The sequence below is a fragment of the Rattus norvegicus genome, chromosome 4 (assembly GCF_036323735.1).
Source record: "Rattus norvegicus strain BN/NHsdMcwi chromosome 4, GRCr8, whole genome shotgun sequence".
NCBI classification, from domain to species: Eukaryota; Metazoa; Chordata; class Mammalia; order Rodentia; family Muridae; genus Rattus; species Rattus norvegicus.
In genome coordinates this window covers 150590795-150606939 of record NC_086022.1, presented here as the reverse complement: position 1 = coordinate 150606939, position 16145 = coordinate 150590795, and the positions used below count along the sequence as shown (strand labels likewise).

Below are 16145 nucleotides of genomic sequence, written 5' to 3'. Positions count from 1 at the left end.
CATTTGTTTTTGTTTTGTTTTGTGGTTTTTGGAGACAGGGTTTCTTTGTGTAGCTTTGGCTGTCCTGGAACTCAAGAGATTTGCCTCCCTCTGCTTCCTGAGTGCTGGGATTAAACCACCTGGCTAAAAGTCAGTTTTTAATTCAACTATATCTTATAAATAGTCATCACTAGACTACTTTGACAGACTTCTAGCGTCTGTCTGGTCAGGTTCCAAACTAGCTGTGGTCACAGACTAAACCATGTTCTTGAGGCCAATGGCCTCTCAAGACCTCAATTTTCTTACAGGTACAGCAATGGTGGTAGCAGTTCCTCCAGAGTAACTTGAGGACTAAAAGAGCTAGTCCTGTAAACAGCACAACAGTATCTGCACCAAGGAACACCAGCTGTGGCTACTAAGCCACAGCCTGGTCAAACACTACAAATGTCTGAAAGGCCAAAATTACACAAATGTTACCTAATTCTGACAAGAATGTTGGCTTTGTTTTAGCAAACCTTATCCTGTATTTAATCTCCAAATCACCCCAGAGTTGAAAAGATACTTCAAAACCAAGAAATAACTTCACTGTCCCAAACAAGTTACCATCTGTACCACGGTTTGGACTTTAAATGACTCTCAAAAACTCTTGTCTAAGGCTCAGTCCCCAGCCAACATTATGGAAAGGAGGATAAAGTTTAAGGGGTGGGACTTGGTTGAAAGAAACATGTCACTGGATATGTCCTCTTAAAAGCATATTGGAAATTCTCAAAGATCTAGTCAAGTAATCCAATCTGGGTTTCAATCCCACGCTCCACCATTTTCCAACTATGTGGTACGTACTGCTCTGGTCTTGGTCTCCCATTTCTAAAAGTGCATAATTAAAGTCACTTTTCACAGTGCTGAACACACTTGTAGAAGAGAAGACAAAGTCCTGGGCTGAGGACCTGAAGTCAAGCTCAATATGCAGATGCTGTCAATGATCGTGCATAGTCACTGGTAACACTCTCAGAAGTGCACTATCAAAGTGTGCTGTAGCTGACATGTGTGAGTAGGTTTGCATGGTGCTACATACCTGTTTCCCACTCAGCTGGTAGAAGGAAAGTTTCTGTCCCCAGTCAGCTACAGCCAGGATGTCATTATGTTCCTCTCTAATCAACAGAAGACAAAAGAGGTTATAAGGGGGCACAGTCTGCTGATGATTGTGGCTAGGGGCTCAACAAACAACAGGAAAAAGAAAGCCCTGGCCAAGCTGTCAGGGAGCCAAGTACTACACAGCCATACTGGGGCCAGCATACAATCAGGCCAACCATCAATCAGCCCAGAGACAGGTTTGGCCCTCCTGGGATCTGCTATTGCCCTGACTCCTAGCCGTGAATGGTCTGGGCTAGGACATGGCTACGGCAGCAGAAGGTAAGCCCCTTGTTTCAGACTTTCTGGGGAGCAACTTGAAGGATGAGCATGGTGGCACACCCAAGGGTACCTTCTCCTGTGTACTGTTAAATGTGAGGAGTAGCCATGAGACATAGCTCATAGTGAGGAGGCTAGACTGTTCTAGTAGATGGAATTTCCTCAGTATTCCTGAAGAAGATTAACACCCACACCCAAGTTCCCTTACAGCCAGGGTTCTTGAAAAGATAAAATGGCATCTGAATAAATCTCATTTGAAGATCAACAACTGCCATTGGAAACAGGCCTATAGATCTGTGTCATGGAACGGGACTTCAGGACTAGAACCTAGGAGAAAGGCCTCCACTCAGATGGGAAGACAACCACTTAGAATGCAGAGAGGTTTCTCAGCCTGAAGGCTGGAACAAAATCCTCCCCAAGTGGCTGAACCTCTATTAACGCCTGCTTCCCTAAGCCCAGGGTCTGACAGTCACCTGGCAGCACCAGTAGCCACATAAGCATGCTTTGTGTAGCATGGTCTGGAAACCCCAGCCAGGATGGCAGTGAGGAAAATGCCATAGACATTAATTCAAAATTCAGAAAAGGGGGAAAGATAAGGAAGATGCTAGCAGAAGGCTTACAGATGAACTATGCTTACTGACACTGAAGTCCAAACCCTAGCCACCAGCAAAACCCCTGTGGAGAGGCTGCATGAGGCACTACGTTAGGCTAAACTGCTAGACACTACACCAGGAGTGTCCAATCAAGCCCATAATGGTGGGCAGTGGGCTTTACCAAAACACCATGTTGATAATAAAATAGGCCTGAAGCTCAGATGGGAACCTGAGGGGCCATCCTTATTCCTTTCTGTGCGTCCACTTCCCACCCCACAAACCTGGATTCCTCTAAGGAGGTCTTAGATGTCAGGGGTACAGTGAGGAGGGTCCCAAGCTAGAATGTGATTGTCCAATCACAACACCCTGGCTGCCTCAGCTTTTCCCACTCTACCACAAGGATTTCCCTTACAGATCATATCAACTGAGAGAAGAGAGATTGCCCAACAGCCAGGACTATGGGTGTAAGGGGGTGAGAGTTAAGGGCTTCCCCTTTATGTATGTCCTAGCCAATGCAAGGTAAAATAGAGTGGGATAGGCCAAGGAAATATATCCAGTAACAAAAAGCATCAAATGAATGGTGGTCCTACCAAGGCACTGTAAATCAAGCTTCTCGGAGAATGTCTAATGTTGCTGGAAGGGGCTCGCTCAGACATTAACTTGAGAAGTAGGCATGGAAGTCAGAAGGGACAAACAGAGGTACCAGGGGCCTATTCAGAGACGGCAGTTTACAAAGGTGTATCCTCCTCTGTGCTACCCAGTTTCTCCTCCTTTCTCAGAGGATTGCTCTATCTGCCACCCACACATGCTTCTCAGGGGAGCTTCCCTTTGTGAGTGTGGGGGCACACCAACAATCCCCGGCCCCTGTTCTGCTGCCCTTGGCCAAGGAGTTCCTCAGCAGCATTTGCTTCGGCAGGTCTGTGGGGGCCTGGGCCCTCCCGAGGGTCCTCACTCTGTGGGACACACTCACGAGTTGCCGTCCCTGGGACTGTCGTCCTCTTCCTCTTGCTCTTCCTCCTCTGCCTCACTACCCTGACTACTGTACACTGTTGACTTCAGAATGGAAGGGATTTCCTGAAAATATCTGTTGACAATGACATCCTCAGCATCCTCGTTCTCTCTGCTCATCCAGATATTCTCCCATCGGCTGTAGACAGTAAGGGGATGTTCACAATCACATTGCCTAGGACTACACTGAAGCCATAATTTCAAAACCTGCCAAGGAGCCCCTGGACCCTGCCCGGAAGAGGACAGCCACCAGGTAACTGGGCATCCTGCTTCTCATGAATTAAAAATGGTAGCTTGAAGCCACAAAGTCATCTGTGGCCACAAAATCAAACAGCAGGAACTCTGGGGTAGGCTAATGGCCTTTGAAGGCATGCTCTACACGTGGAGGGCCTCCGCAGGACAGAGTTACTCAGGAAGAAATATAATACCTGTTGTAAGAAAGGCAACGGCATTAAACAGCCTCCTCAATCAAGTGGGCGCCCACCTGTAAAGTAACACTGGGACAGTAAACAATTGAGCCCTTTAATTTACCCGCAGAGAACTCCGTGGGGATAGGTTTAATAATATTATAGAATTACGCAAAGAGCCGAGAGAGCTTTTAGTCCACCCTCAAAGTCACATGGCATAAAAGAAAAGTATGTATGAGGTTTGAGCAGGTAGGTGCCAACTGTCTGCAGACCTTTAGGTTTTAGGGGTACTTGTAGGCTTAATTTTAACTTTTTGGCCAGAGAAATTTAAAAAATAATAATAAAGCACCCAAGAGAGTGCCATTCTGTTAACAGTGTAACAGGAGGGTGGGTGCATGCTTCGGACATGAGGGAAGGGCGGACGAAACAAGAAGAGAAGCACAGGGAGATCGGAACAATTAGTCCATGAAGAAGTCTCTCTCTCTTTCTCTCTCTCTCTCTCTCTCTCTCTCTCTCTCTGTCCCTCTCTCTCTCTCTGTCTGCTGGCCTAGATAGTTCATCTGTTTAGCTAAATCTCTGGGATTCATTCCAAAATTCAATATAGGCTCTTTTAAAACTTCATTTATGAAAAGCAGGTTCCAAACAGACCAGGCAAGTGGGAAGAGAGGACTTTAAACTACAAAGACGTCAGGAAGAGAAAAAGAGCTCAGAGGCTTCTTCTAACAGTCCCAACCAGGAGAAACACAGCCATGGGTACCTTGAAGGGTTCCAGCAGATGGACCATATTGGGGAGAGGGAGCCCCCAGGGCGCTCGATCTTCACTTTCTCTTCGCCATTTTTGTTCCGGATGCTGATGATACCATTGGACATCCCCAGAGCCAGGTACTGACCATCATTTGTCCAGCTGCACACACAGCCAATGGAGGGCATGGGGGGGGCACACAGAGGGCAGAGCTGTGAGGCAGCAGCAGCCAGGTTGTGGTTTCATCACTCTCACTTATTCCTGACAGACTCAGCTTAGACTGCCACTTACATCTGGAATCAGGGAGACTAAGGCAGGGACATCTATTTTAGATGGCATTTATCCCAACTCTGTGCAGACATCTCCATGGCAGCCTATACTCCAGACTAGGCCCTATTTTCTGCTTTACAGTTCAACTCCCTCCCAATCTAAGGGCTCCCAGTAAACAAACTGTCTCGTGACTTTTTAGCCCTCGAACAGGGCTTCACGTGTCATTCAACAAATCACACGAGTTGAATCACAGAGTACCTTCAGAAGCTGCTCAGTTATAGAGTGCCTAGGCCTACTGGTGCTGTATTGCCGGAAATGGTATTGTTATCACCATTGCTCCATGATTTAGTAACCACCCCAAGGTCACAGGCCTATCAGTGACAGGATGCAGATTCTGGTCTGAGTCTAGCACCAGCGTCAGAGGTTCCTGCCTGAGTTTCCCAGCGGAGACACCCATGTCAGCTCAGCATACAAAGGTTATCAAAGGCACCAGTCTTTCCATCAAGGAGACAAGAGAAGGAAAAGGGAAATACTGAAGCCTATCCCAACTGGCCAACAGCACACTTTCTCTGTGGGGTCTGCTGGGGAGAGAAAGGACACAACGCCTGTAGTTAGAGCCTCCCTCCCTTACCTGCAGCAGGTGATCTTGCTGTTGGATTTGTGCTTGGAGACAGACTTCTGCTCAGGAGACCACAGCCCTTCAGTATCAAGCAACAGAAAAGAGAGCAAGACCACTCAGCAACAAGAGGAGTAAACCATCCGTTCACACAAACTCAAATCTCCAGGGTCTTATGCTGAGTTAAGAAAAAGAAAAAGCCAACTTCCAAAGGCTTGACACCATAAAAGTCCACATATATAACATACTGAATGACAACTACACGCGGAGAACACATCTATGGTACTGGGATTGTGGGTACCTAGTGGCAGAGGGTGGTAGGTAGAAGGCACTGGTATGGGAATGGGATCCTGTACTGCAGTGGTCATACACTGCCAAACGTGATTGAGGGACAGAACTAAAACACACTGTGCCCCTCCTCCCTGGTTTCTGTACTGCCCATTGGGTGCCTCCTGGGTGCCACTAGGAGAACTGGGTGAAAAATACATGGCACTGCTCTGCACTGTCTCTGCAACGCACTGAGACTCTACCACTGTTGTTTAAAAATAAAATAAAAGGTAGATGGTGAAGTTCTAGGCAAGTTTTTCAGATTTATATCCCAAAGAAAAGGACAACTTAGCTGCCCATAGCTGGGGTGTGGCTGCCGGAGAACAACCTGGCATGAAAATAGTTAAGAAAATGGAAAGTGCAGGAGTAAGGCTGTGACGCTTCCCACTGATGACCCAGTCTCAGACAGACAGACACCACGTGTTCTCATGCCTAACTGAGATGACCCAGTCTTAGACAGACACCACGTGTTCTCATGCCTAACCTTTAATATTTATAAATAAGGGGTGTGACAGTGGGTTCAGACAATGAAATTAGTAGGAAATTATGAGAGGGAACAAGAGGCTTGGGGGAGGGGAATGGTAACAGACGTGAAAGGGTAAGGAGGGCACCAGGAAGGGAGTGTGGATGAGGCAGAGAGGTGGGGAGAAACAACAAAAAGTCACCATGAAACCTAACTCTGTCAAGCTAATAACAATAAAATAAGTAACAAGGGGCTGGAGAGATGGCTCAGTGGTTAAGAGCACTGGCTGCTCTTCCAGAGGTCCTGAGTTCAACTCCCAGCAACCACATGGTGGCTCACTACCATCTGTAATGGGATCTGGTGCCCTCTTCTGGTGTTTCTGAAGACAGCTACCGTGTACTCACATACATTAAATAAATAAATCTTAAAAAAAAAAAAAAAAAAAAGGTAACGAATAAGCTTTTTGGAGAGTCCACTTTCTAGGCCTCTGTCACCTCAAATGACTGTATGTGAGCTGTGCACATGGCACACTGGTCAGCTTAGGCTTGCTCCCACCAATCCTCAGAGGTGGTCCAGTGTCCTAAACAACAGACAACAAAGCAAACCACCCTGCCTGGGCTGTGAAATACACAGCCAATGCACACACAGAGAGCAGAGAAAGCCGTGGGTGAATGGAGACCTGAGTGAATGTGTGCTATCACATGGCTTCACGTCAAGGACCCCACAGCTTCAGACCCAGAGCAACGGCAAAGTCTCTTCCCCTGGGGTGAGACTAAAGGGGATGGTAGAGCCTTCCCTACTATGTGTGCATACTGGCAATGCATGCAGAAAAGGCCACCACAGCTTTCCTCCCAGATATTTATGGCTTGAAGACTGTGCCCTAGAGAGAACGCTCTGACAAGGTTAGCTCAACCTGCCCCCTCATTTGTAATAACCTGCCTCCGTGACTCAGCTGTAAACAAGAACCCTGCCTCTATGGTCAACTCGATACAATAAACACACTGGGCTTCCGGAGAGTTGTGACCTATTCAATCCCAGTTTTCCCAACTGGGTCTTATCTCTTCTTGTTCCCTACTGTCCCAGTCACATGGGTCCCTAGAGTCCCTGTAGCTAAGCAAGGTTTAAAAGGGAAATGTCTGTGAATGCCTGAGTCTTCCCCTCCCTTCCTTCTAACATTTCCACCCCACCCATGCATTTTGTCTGTGCTCCACTGCAAGTGCAGGAAGCCTTCAGCTGCAGGAACCTTCCTGCCCAGCCTCCCTTAGGAATATCTGCACTCAAACTCTGCACATAGCTGCCCAGCCCGGGTCTCACCCTACTCCTCCAGTGTTGGCTAAGTGACTGCCAGTGGCCCCAGAACCATACTGAGCCCCTGTATTTTCTCCTTCACCAGGAGAATAGGAATGAGTGAAACATAATTTCAGGAGTTGGTACAGAACTCAGAAAAATTTATTTTAAAAGATGTATTCATCTATTATTCACCTATTATATATAAGTACACTGTAGCTGTCTTCAGATACACCAGAAGAGGGCATCAGATCTCATTACAGATGGTTGTGAGCCACCATGTGGTTGCTGGGAATTGAACTCAGGACCTCTGGAAGAACAATCGGGGCTCTTAACCACTGAGCCATCTCTCCAACCCCAGAAAATTTTTTAATGGCTCTCAAACCATAGGAATTCTCTCTTTAAAAAATTCATTGTAAACTATCAGTACAGTGCTACTAAAACACTATAGGTATGGCTGCATGTGTATGCTTGGTGGAGTTGTGTGTGGGGAAGCCTGTCCTGGGAAGTAGAAGCTGATGGTGAGATATCTTCCTCTATCCCTCTCTATTTTTCTGACAGGGTCTCTCATCTTGGCCTGGCTGTCTGTCCAGCAGGCCCTAGGACCTGACTGGAGCCGCAGACAAAGCACCGCAGCTGGCTTCTACATGGGCACTTGACCTTTGATCTAACAAGAGCACTTTACCCACAGAGCCATTTCCCTAGCCTGAGTACTTTTACCCATGCGGTATTTTTGCAAATCCTACCTTCCTCTGCCATAGGCTTGAAAGCAGGGATATTTTATCTCCCCCAGACAGGTACATGGATCAGCACAAGAGGACATGCTACATTGTTCTAGGCAAATGGCAGTGCTTCCAGAGAAAAGCAGTCCCTGCTAGGGTGAGCAAGTCTTCTGTGTGCTCCCATCCTTCACACCGTTCCTCCCCTAGGACCCTACTGCTCGTCTGTCTCAAATGGCTTGCCATCCTCAAGGTCATCACCTCTCACTGTCTCAATGCAGTTTCTTTCTTTTAAAGGTAGGGATTCTCTGTGTAGCTCCAGTTGTCCTGGAACTATGTAGTCCAGGCTGGCCTTGAACTCACAAAGATCTGCCTGCCTCTGCCTCCCAATCTCTAGGATTAAAAGCATGTGGCACCACTGCCCAGCTCTTGCTGCAAACTTAAAGGATCAACCTCCCTTGGCTGCTGGAGGTGAAGAGGTCTCACTCTCTAAGGACAGGCATCGGCTTGTACGAGTGTGTCTCAGCATTCTCCACTAGAGGTGGTGGGAACTGAAACTTACCAAAGTCACTGGAGGAACAAGATGCCAGCTGGTGGGTAACAGGATTGTAGGAGACACACTGTATAGAGTCATTGTGCCTGGAAGTTGAAGAGCTGAAGATTATTCCACAACAAACCACAAATGTCTCAGTAGCTACAACTGGAGATTCAAAGCAGGCTTGAAGGAGCTGGAGAGATGGCTCACAAGTTAAGAGCACTTAATACTCTTCCAGAGGACCAGAATTCAATCCCAGTACCCAAAAACAGCTCACAGCTGTCTGTAGCTCCAGTTCTAAAGGATCTGATGCCCTCTTCTAACCTTTTCAGGCAAAAAAAAAAAAAAAAAAAAACCTATACACATAAAATAAAATGAAAAAGTACATTTAAAAACAAAACAAAACTTCGGTCCCCAGCTCCGAAAAAAAGAACCAAAAAACAAAACAAAACAAAACAAACAAACAAAAAAGAGCAACCCTAAGACTGAAGCCTCAGATGACACACTGCAAGCCCTGCTCTAGGGGACCAACAGCACAGGGTCACATTTACAGGACTGCCCTCAAAACCAGTTTCTACCTAGTCAGCATCCCACCCAACTCAAACTCCTCCTCTAGGGCTCTCCTCCTGATACCTCCAGTGTGTGTCTGAGACAAAGACAGAGAACCCAGCCTAGTGCAAGGTGCAGGTGACATGCTATATTTGTGGCTCTAATTGACAAGTTCTCTGGTCCAGAAACACAGGGTGGAGTATGAGGAATACAGTGCAGGCCAGGGTCTGGAAACATGGCAAATGCTGAGGTACACTCTATGGCATCTCAGCCAGATCTAGCTTCTCACTTCGTGGTAACACTGTGAGCATAGTCTCATTCACTGTTCATCTAAACTTGGTGTTCAGAGCAGCATGGATCACAGTAGACAACAGGTAGAAGCACCCCAAATGTTCATCAGCTGATCCATTAGCAATCCGAATGGAATATACACACAATGGTGTATTACTCAGTCATGAGGACATTACATGAAATAAACTGTGGTGGTTTGAATACTCATGGCCCAAGGAGTGGCACTATTAGGAGGTGTGGCCTTGGAGGAAGTGTGTCACTGTGGGGGTGGGCTTAGAGACCCTCCTCCTAGCCACGTGGGAGGTGGGAGCCAGTCTTCTCCGGGCTGCCTTCTGATCAAGATGCAGTAGAGCTCTCAGGTCATCTAGCACCATGACACTAAGTAGACCCTGCCATGCTTCCTGCCATGATGATAATGGACTAAACCTCTGAACCTATAAGCCAGCTTCAAATAAATGTTGTCCTTTATAAGAGCTGCCTTGGTCATGGTCTCTTCACAACAATGGAAACCCTAAGTCAATCACAAAACACCAAATGCTATGTGATTCCACTTGCATGAGGCACCTAGAGGAGCCAAACTCCTCAAAAAGGACAATGACAGTTGCCAAGGCTGAGACAAGACAGAATGGAAGATGTTAAGTACTTAGTTTAAAGTTCAGGAAGATGAAAGGGTCTAAGGACTTTACTTGCCAAAATTTGTCTAGATAATAGTGTTAATGTACCTAACACCTGGTGGCGGATGGCCAGTTTACATTCGGGGTATTTCTCTATAGTTGAAAATAAGAAAAGTACTTTCTATGGACCAGGTATGGTGCTAGGTGCTAGAATTATAAACATGTGAAAACAGGGACAGAGTCTACCTTCCAGAGCCCACAGGCCAATGGGTGACATTAATCAGCCAGCATATGTAAGACCACAGCGTAAGTAATGCTCAGGAGAGGCATTCCTGAGCCTGGTGGTAGGAATGGGTTGGCAGCAGACAGAGACCTAGAGATGGAGAGGGGCTAACTAGTAGAGGGAGATTTGAGCATGGCCCCTAAGGAGCAGGAGCCTTAAAGCACACTGGCCTGTCTAGCTTTTGATACTGGGTAGATGCAAAGCCATTCTCAAAGGCAGAGACACTGAAGGGGACAGGCTGGGTGAGAGGGGAATGAGAGGGATCTGTGGTGCCAGATTAGCTGGCTGAGCTGGTGACCTATCATTCCCAACCAACCCTTCCCCATGCTTAATCCAAGTTCATCTTAGAGAGGAGAGCTTCTTCATACATTCTTCCCATGAGGGTGTGGCTACAGTGAAGAGCAGTCAGAGCAGAGTCATGGGCAGCCCTTGTAAACCTAGCTGCCTGAGGCTGAAGCAGGGAGGTTATAAGCTTGAGGCCTGCCTTATAGAGGAAGACCCTGTCTCAGGCAAACAAGACAGCTGTCACCATGAGTCACTCACGTGTACTTCAGAATGCCTTCCAGTTTTGAGGTCCAGATAATGATGCTCTTGTCAGCAGATCCAGAAGCAAAGCGCTTGCCTAAAGGGTTTTTGAAAAGAAAATCCTCACGTGTATTTTAAACCATAATTTTCCAGATAGAATGTCCAAGAAAACTAATTCTTCAAGGCACATACTCAGCTAGTAATGTAGTTCAGTTGACAAGAGTAGCTGTTTAGTATGTATGAGGCCCAGGTTCAAATCCAGCACTGCACAGAGTAGGGGTGTATTCCCATCACCCATCATGGCAAGAAGATCAGAGGTTCAGAGTCATCCTTGGCTATAGAATGAGTTAGAGGCCAGCTGGACTACAAGAGACCCTGTCTGGAAAATATTTTTAAAGGGGAGTAAGTATCCCTTTATTCTGTAGCACGGTTTGTATGTGGTGTAGGACGGAACCTAGGGCTTACATACCCCACAAAGAAACTGTACCCCAGCTCTTCCACCGCTTCTCAGCAACACTGGCAACGGGGATGGACTGCAGTTTGGACTTTGGGGTTCCACCTGCTCTTCCTGACACTAAGTATGCCCAGACACACTGAGGGTCAGCTACATCTGTGTGCCATGCTCTGCAGTAAGGGCTGAGCAGCGATTCAGATATTTAAGCTTCAGTTCCATGGTGTCTAGTCCAAGAAGCAGACATTAAGCTTATCCAACACAGATACAATATGGGGGGTGGGGAGTGAGTCCTACAAAAGAGAGTAACTGGGGGAGCTAACATTAAAATTTTTACTTTTTTTTACTTTTTTTTTTTTCTTTTCTTTTTTTCAGAGCTGGGGACTGAACCCAGGGCCTTGTGCTTGCTAGGCAAGCGCTCTACCACTGAGCTAAATCCCCAACCCCAAATTTTTGCTTTTTTAAAGATTTTACTTATTTTTATTTTGTGGGTATTTGCTTACATGTCTGTGTACCATGCACATGCCTGGTGCCTGAATAGGCCAGAGGATGACAACAGATCCCTGAAACTACAGTTGTAGGTGGTTGTAAGCCACCATGTAGGTGCTGGGAATTGAACCTGGGTCCTCTAGAAGAACACTTGGTGGGGGTTGGGGATTTAGCTCAGTGGTAGAGCGCTTGCCTAGGAAGCGCAAGGCCCTGAGTTCGGTCCCCAGCTCCGAAAAAAAAAAAAGAACCAAAAACAAAAAAAAAAAAAAAAAAAAAAAAAAGAACACTTGGTGCTTTTGACTGCTGTGGCACTTCTCCAGCCTCCTAATTTTTTTTAAATTTGCAGTTATACAACTGTATACTATTGTATATATTGTATATGTATTGTATATATTGTATATATATACAAATATATACTATTTGTCTACGCATGTGTTTGTGTGGTGTATGTGAGTACACATACATGCGTATTCATAAGAGTGTGGGGTAAGGCTGATGTCAGGTACCTTCCTCTACTGCTCTCCTCTACTGCACTAACCCTGGAGCTCAGACTTCGCTAAGTTAACTGTCCAGAGAGCTCGTCCTGTCTCCACCTCCCTAATGCTGGGCCAGCAGGCACACACACCACTGTGCTAGAGATACAAACTCAGGTCTTCACGCTTTCGCAGCAGGCACTTAACCAACTGAGCCATCTCCTCAGCTCACAAAGTTGTATATATTCATGTATAGTACAGGGTTTTAATATATTTAGTCAAATTAACATATTTATCACCTTAGATACTTACATTTTTAACGTTGAGAACATTAAAGTTTGTTCTTTTAGCAGTTTTGAATATATATTATTGTCAACTGTGATTACCACTCTGTGCAACAGATCTCAAAAACCTACCCATCTTGTCTGACTGAAACTGTGCTCTTAGGTCAGCATCTCCTAGAGCAGTGGTTCTCAACTGGTGGGTTGAGACCACTTTGGGGGTCAAATGACACTTTCACAGAGGTCACCTAAGACTATCAAAAAGCACAGATATTTATATTACAATTCATAACAATTCAACATTACAGTTATGAAGTAGAATGAAAATAATTTTATGGTTGGGGGTAGGGGGTCACCCCAACATGAGAAACTGTACTGATGGGGTGCAACATTAGGAAGGTTGAGAACCACTGCCCTCTAGACTGGATGCAGATGAGATCCTTCAGGGCAGATCTAAAGGATAAGCAGAGCTGACCCAAGTTCAAAGGAAGAGCAAGATGTGTACACAGATGAAAGATACAAAGGCCCTAAGGCAGCAAAGGCTGGCATGGCTGGGAAGCCATGAGAGTCACAGCTTGGAGCAGGTGGCAAAGGATGCAGCAGATGAGAGAAGGCCTCTAGCACCTTTGGGGCCATAGTGCAGATGGCACCTTTACCCCAAGCAGTGGGACGAGAGGCAGGCCTGAAGGGAAGAGTGGAGATGAGCTTACATCTCCACACTGCTTGGGGTTTAAGAAAGAACAGGCTAAAGAGGCAACATTAACCAAGTAATTCCTTATTCACTCCATAGATACCAACTTAAAGCAGGTGCAAGAGTGGGGTACTTTGTAGCAAACCCCAGGAGCCTCCACAAAGCAAGCATAGGACAGGATTTGCACACCCAGCTGCAGAGTTTTGTTAGATTTTTATTAATGTGTGAATATATGTATGCAAGAGGCACAAAGAGCCATGGTGCATGCTGGGACCACTTTTGGGAGTTCTCTCCTTCCACCATGTGGGTTCCACTGATCAAACTCAGCTTGTCAGGCTTGGTGGCAAAGTCAAGTGTAATGGCCTGCTGAGCCATCTCGCTAGCCCAACCTGTTGATTTTTAGATTTTAATCTTAGGACAATGGGAAGGTGGTCTTCAGAAGCCACTGCTCCTAGAGCCTCAGTGTTCCCATTTGAAACAGAGAGGGAGCAGAAGTCCTCACTCAGAGGCTATGCAGAGACAACATATGCAAAGAACCTTTTGTAGTAGCTCAAACGGAACAGAGGTTGTAGGTGAGCAACATGGCACTGCAGCAAATGTTAATCAAAGAGAGACTCTACTCTCAGGTGTACCCTCCCTGTTTCCTGACCTAGAGAGCATCAAGGATGACAAGTACAGGCTCCAGGCCCAGAGTCTCTGCATCAGAATCCCTAGTGATGTCACTGAGCAGCTGTGCGACCGGAACTAGCTCCTGGACACCTCCAGGGTTTCATTTCCAAGTGTGAAAATGGACATTGATAGGATTTACTTCATAGTTGATGGGAAGAAAGAGCATGCATGTGCACACATGCACACACACATGTAAAATGTTCAGAACAATGCCTGGAATAGAATTGTGCTAAAAACATAGCTACTGTTGCTCTCTTAATACTGGTTTATGCTGTTTTTGAACAAGGGGACTCTATCTTTCACACCTTTAACTATGGTAGCTCATTAATTACTTAGGAAACTTCGGAAGTCAGAACCAAGCAGGCTTAAAGAGTCAAACCACAATCTGTATGTCTCAATTTTCAGATCTAAGGGTGTAGACAAATTTGGAGGAACTAAGACTACGTAATCATTATGTGTTGCAAAAAGCATGACACACCAGGAAGACCCAGGCACAGTAGTCAGAGGACATCACTTAGGCTCTGTAATTGCTCCAGGCCTGTGTGCCCCTCTGCCAGAGGAAGTAAAAGTGCCTTGCTGCAAGTTTCAGAGGGCTACAAGAAGAGTCACATGAAATAACATGTGTGACAGAGTTCTACAGAATGCTGACAAATGCCACTGCTTACAGGCCTACAGGCCACAGGGCTTCTCTCACACTCAGGATACCCAGCAACCTCTGCACCCATATACAAATAATTCAGCTACCCAGGCAGCCTGCCACTGGTCTCCTTGGACCATTACTCTCTACTTGAACTCAAACTGTCATAGCACAGACACCTGACCACAAAGAAAGAAATGTGTGCCGTCTCACTAACTTGTCCCTGGACTTACCCATTAAGTGTTCTCCCAAAGTGAAATACGAGGCTGTCAGGCCAGAGCTGAAGACGCTGCATATACATGAAGAATGTGCATTTCCCTGCCGAGCAGCTTGCAGCTTTTATCTAATTCTTAGAGAAGTCCTCCATCCAAAGCAATTACAAACCTGGGTCTGAGGCTCATCTACGCTTTGTACCCTTGGTACAGGGGCTCTAACTGCAGTCAGAGCCTCATCTCCAGCCACATATCGACCGAGGAAGTAGCAGAGACAATACTCAGCCCAAAGTCAGGACTCGGGCCAGAGTTTGGCTCAGTAGGTAAAGGCACTTGCCACATGAGTTTCATAACCTGAGCTCAGTCCCCAGAATCCAAGGAAAGGTGGGCAGAGAGAACAGTCTCCATAAAGTTTTCCTCTAACTTCACATATGTGCCATGAAAACAAGCCCTTATGTGCGTGCACGCACAGTAATAATGCATTAGTTTAGATATTTTAATGTCTAGTTTAGATAATATTAACCTAGATATTTTATTTTGTGTGTGAATATGTGTATGTGTGGACTCATGCATGCCACAATATACATTTGAAGGTTAAAGGACAACTTGCAAGAGTAGGTTTCTCTCTTTAGACCATGTTGTGACCAGAGATCATATTCAAATCAGGCTCACTGCACATACCTTACCTTGGTGAGCCATCTGCCCGTTCTAATAAATTAACAAAAGAAAGACAGCTTTTGGGTTGGGCCAAGATTAAAACTTCCACAGCATAGCATTCTGTCCTTCTATCTGTCTTTTAATATACCTACCTACCTATCTACCATCTGTTTTTCTTCACTTTGCTTCAATCTTCACAGTGCTGTTGAAGGAACTCAGGGCCTTGAGCAAGAGAATGCTAGGCAAGTGTTCTACCACTCAGCTATGTCCCCAGTCCACATGAAGTTAAGTCTCCATCTCAGTTTCACACAGCAGTTCTCTGAGCTGCTAGGCTTCCCTAGGCTTGTGAGCTGCTAGCCTCCCCTAGGCTTCCAGGTCCTCCAGTACAGTAATCCCTCAAGTCCGTAAGACCTCACCTCCTGTCCACCACGCCTCTTCCCTTACAGCCCATCTCCACTCATTTCAAGGTCACTGCTTGTGACTATGCATCCTCTCTGCTCAGCGCTCTTTACCTTGCCTGTAAAACTGCTCCCCGGACTAAACCCACATCTCCTCCTCCTACCATGCAGCTCAGAGTGGCTGAAGAAAACAAACCACATAAAATGATGTCACCTTGGCTAGAGAGATGGCTCAGTGGTTAAGAGTGCTGACTGTTGGGGTTGGGGATTTAGCTCAGTGGTAGAGCACTTGCCTAGGAAGCGCAAGGCCCTGGGTTCGGTCCCCAGCTCCGAAAAAAAGAACCAAAAAAAAAAAAAAAAAAAGAGTACTGACTACTCTTCCAGAGGTCCTGAGTTCAAATCCCAGCAACCACATGGTGGCTCGCAACCATCTGTAATGAGATCTGATGCCCTCTTCTGGTGTGTCTGAAGACGGCTACAGTGTACTCGTATATAATAAATAAATCTTAAAAAAAAAAAAAAAAAAGATGTCACCTCTAATTCCTAACCACCAGCTTCAAGTTCATCCTCTG

The 16145-nt window shown here is 46.1% G+C and overlaps 1 protein-coding gene across 12 annotated transcripts in view; it reads right to left on the bottom strand.

Moving 5' to 3' along the window:
- The window catches only part of Ift122 (intraflagellar transport 122), a 70528-nt gene that overhangs the window by 41113 nt on the left and 13270 nt on the right, over positions 1–16145 (bottom strand). For 6 of the 12 annotated variants that reach the window (XR_005503231.2, XM_063286092.1, XM_039107640.2 and 3 more), the window contains exons 4-9: positions 10634–10712; positions 8381–8457; positions 5038–5104; positions 4152–4298; positions 2950–3126; positions 1052–1127 (exon numbers count right to left, since the gene is read on the bottom strand). Coding sequence is in view for 10 of the 12 variants with exons in the window: in XM_063286092.1 (XP_063142162.1) it covers positions 1052–1127; positions 2950–3126; positions 4152–4298; positions 5038–5104; positions 8381–8457; positions 10634–10712 (623 nt within the window). In the remaining 2 variants the exon portion in view is untranslated. The remainder of the gene's footprint in view (positions 1–1051; positions 1128–2949; positions 3127–4151; positions 4299–5037; positions 5105–8380; positions 8458–10633; positions 10713–16145) is intronic. The other 6 variants (XR_010065648.1, XM_063286094.1, XM_039107642.2 and 3 more) reach the window with 1 other exon arrangement.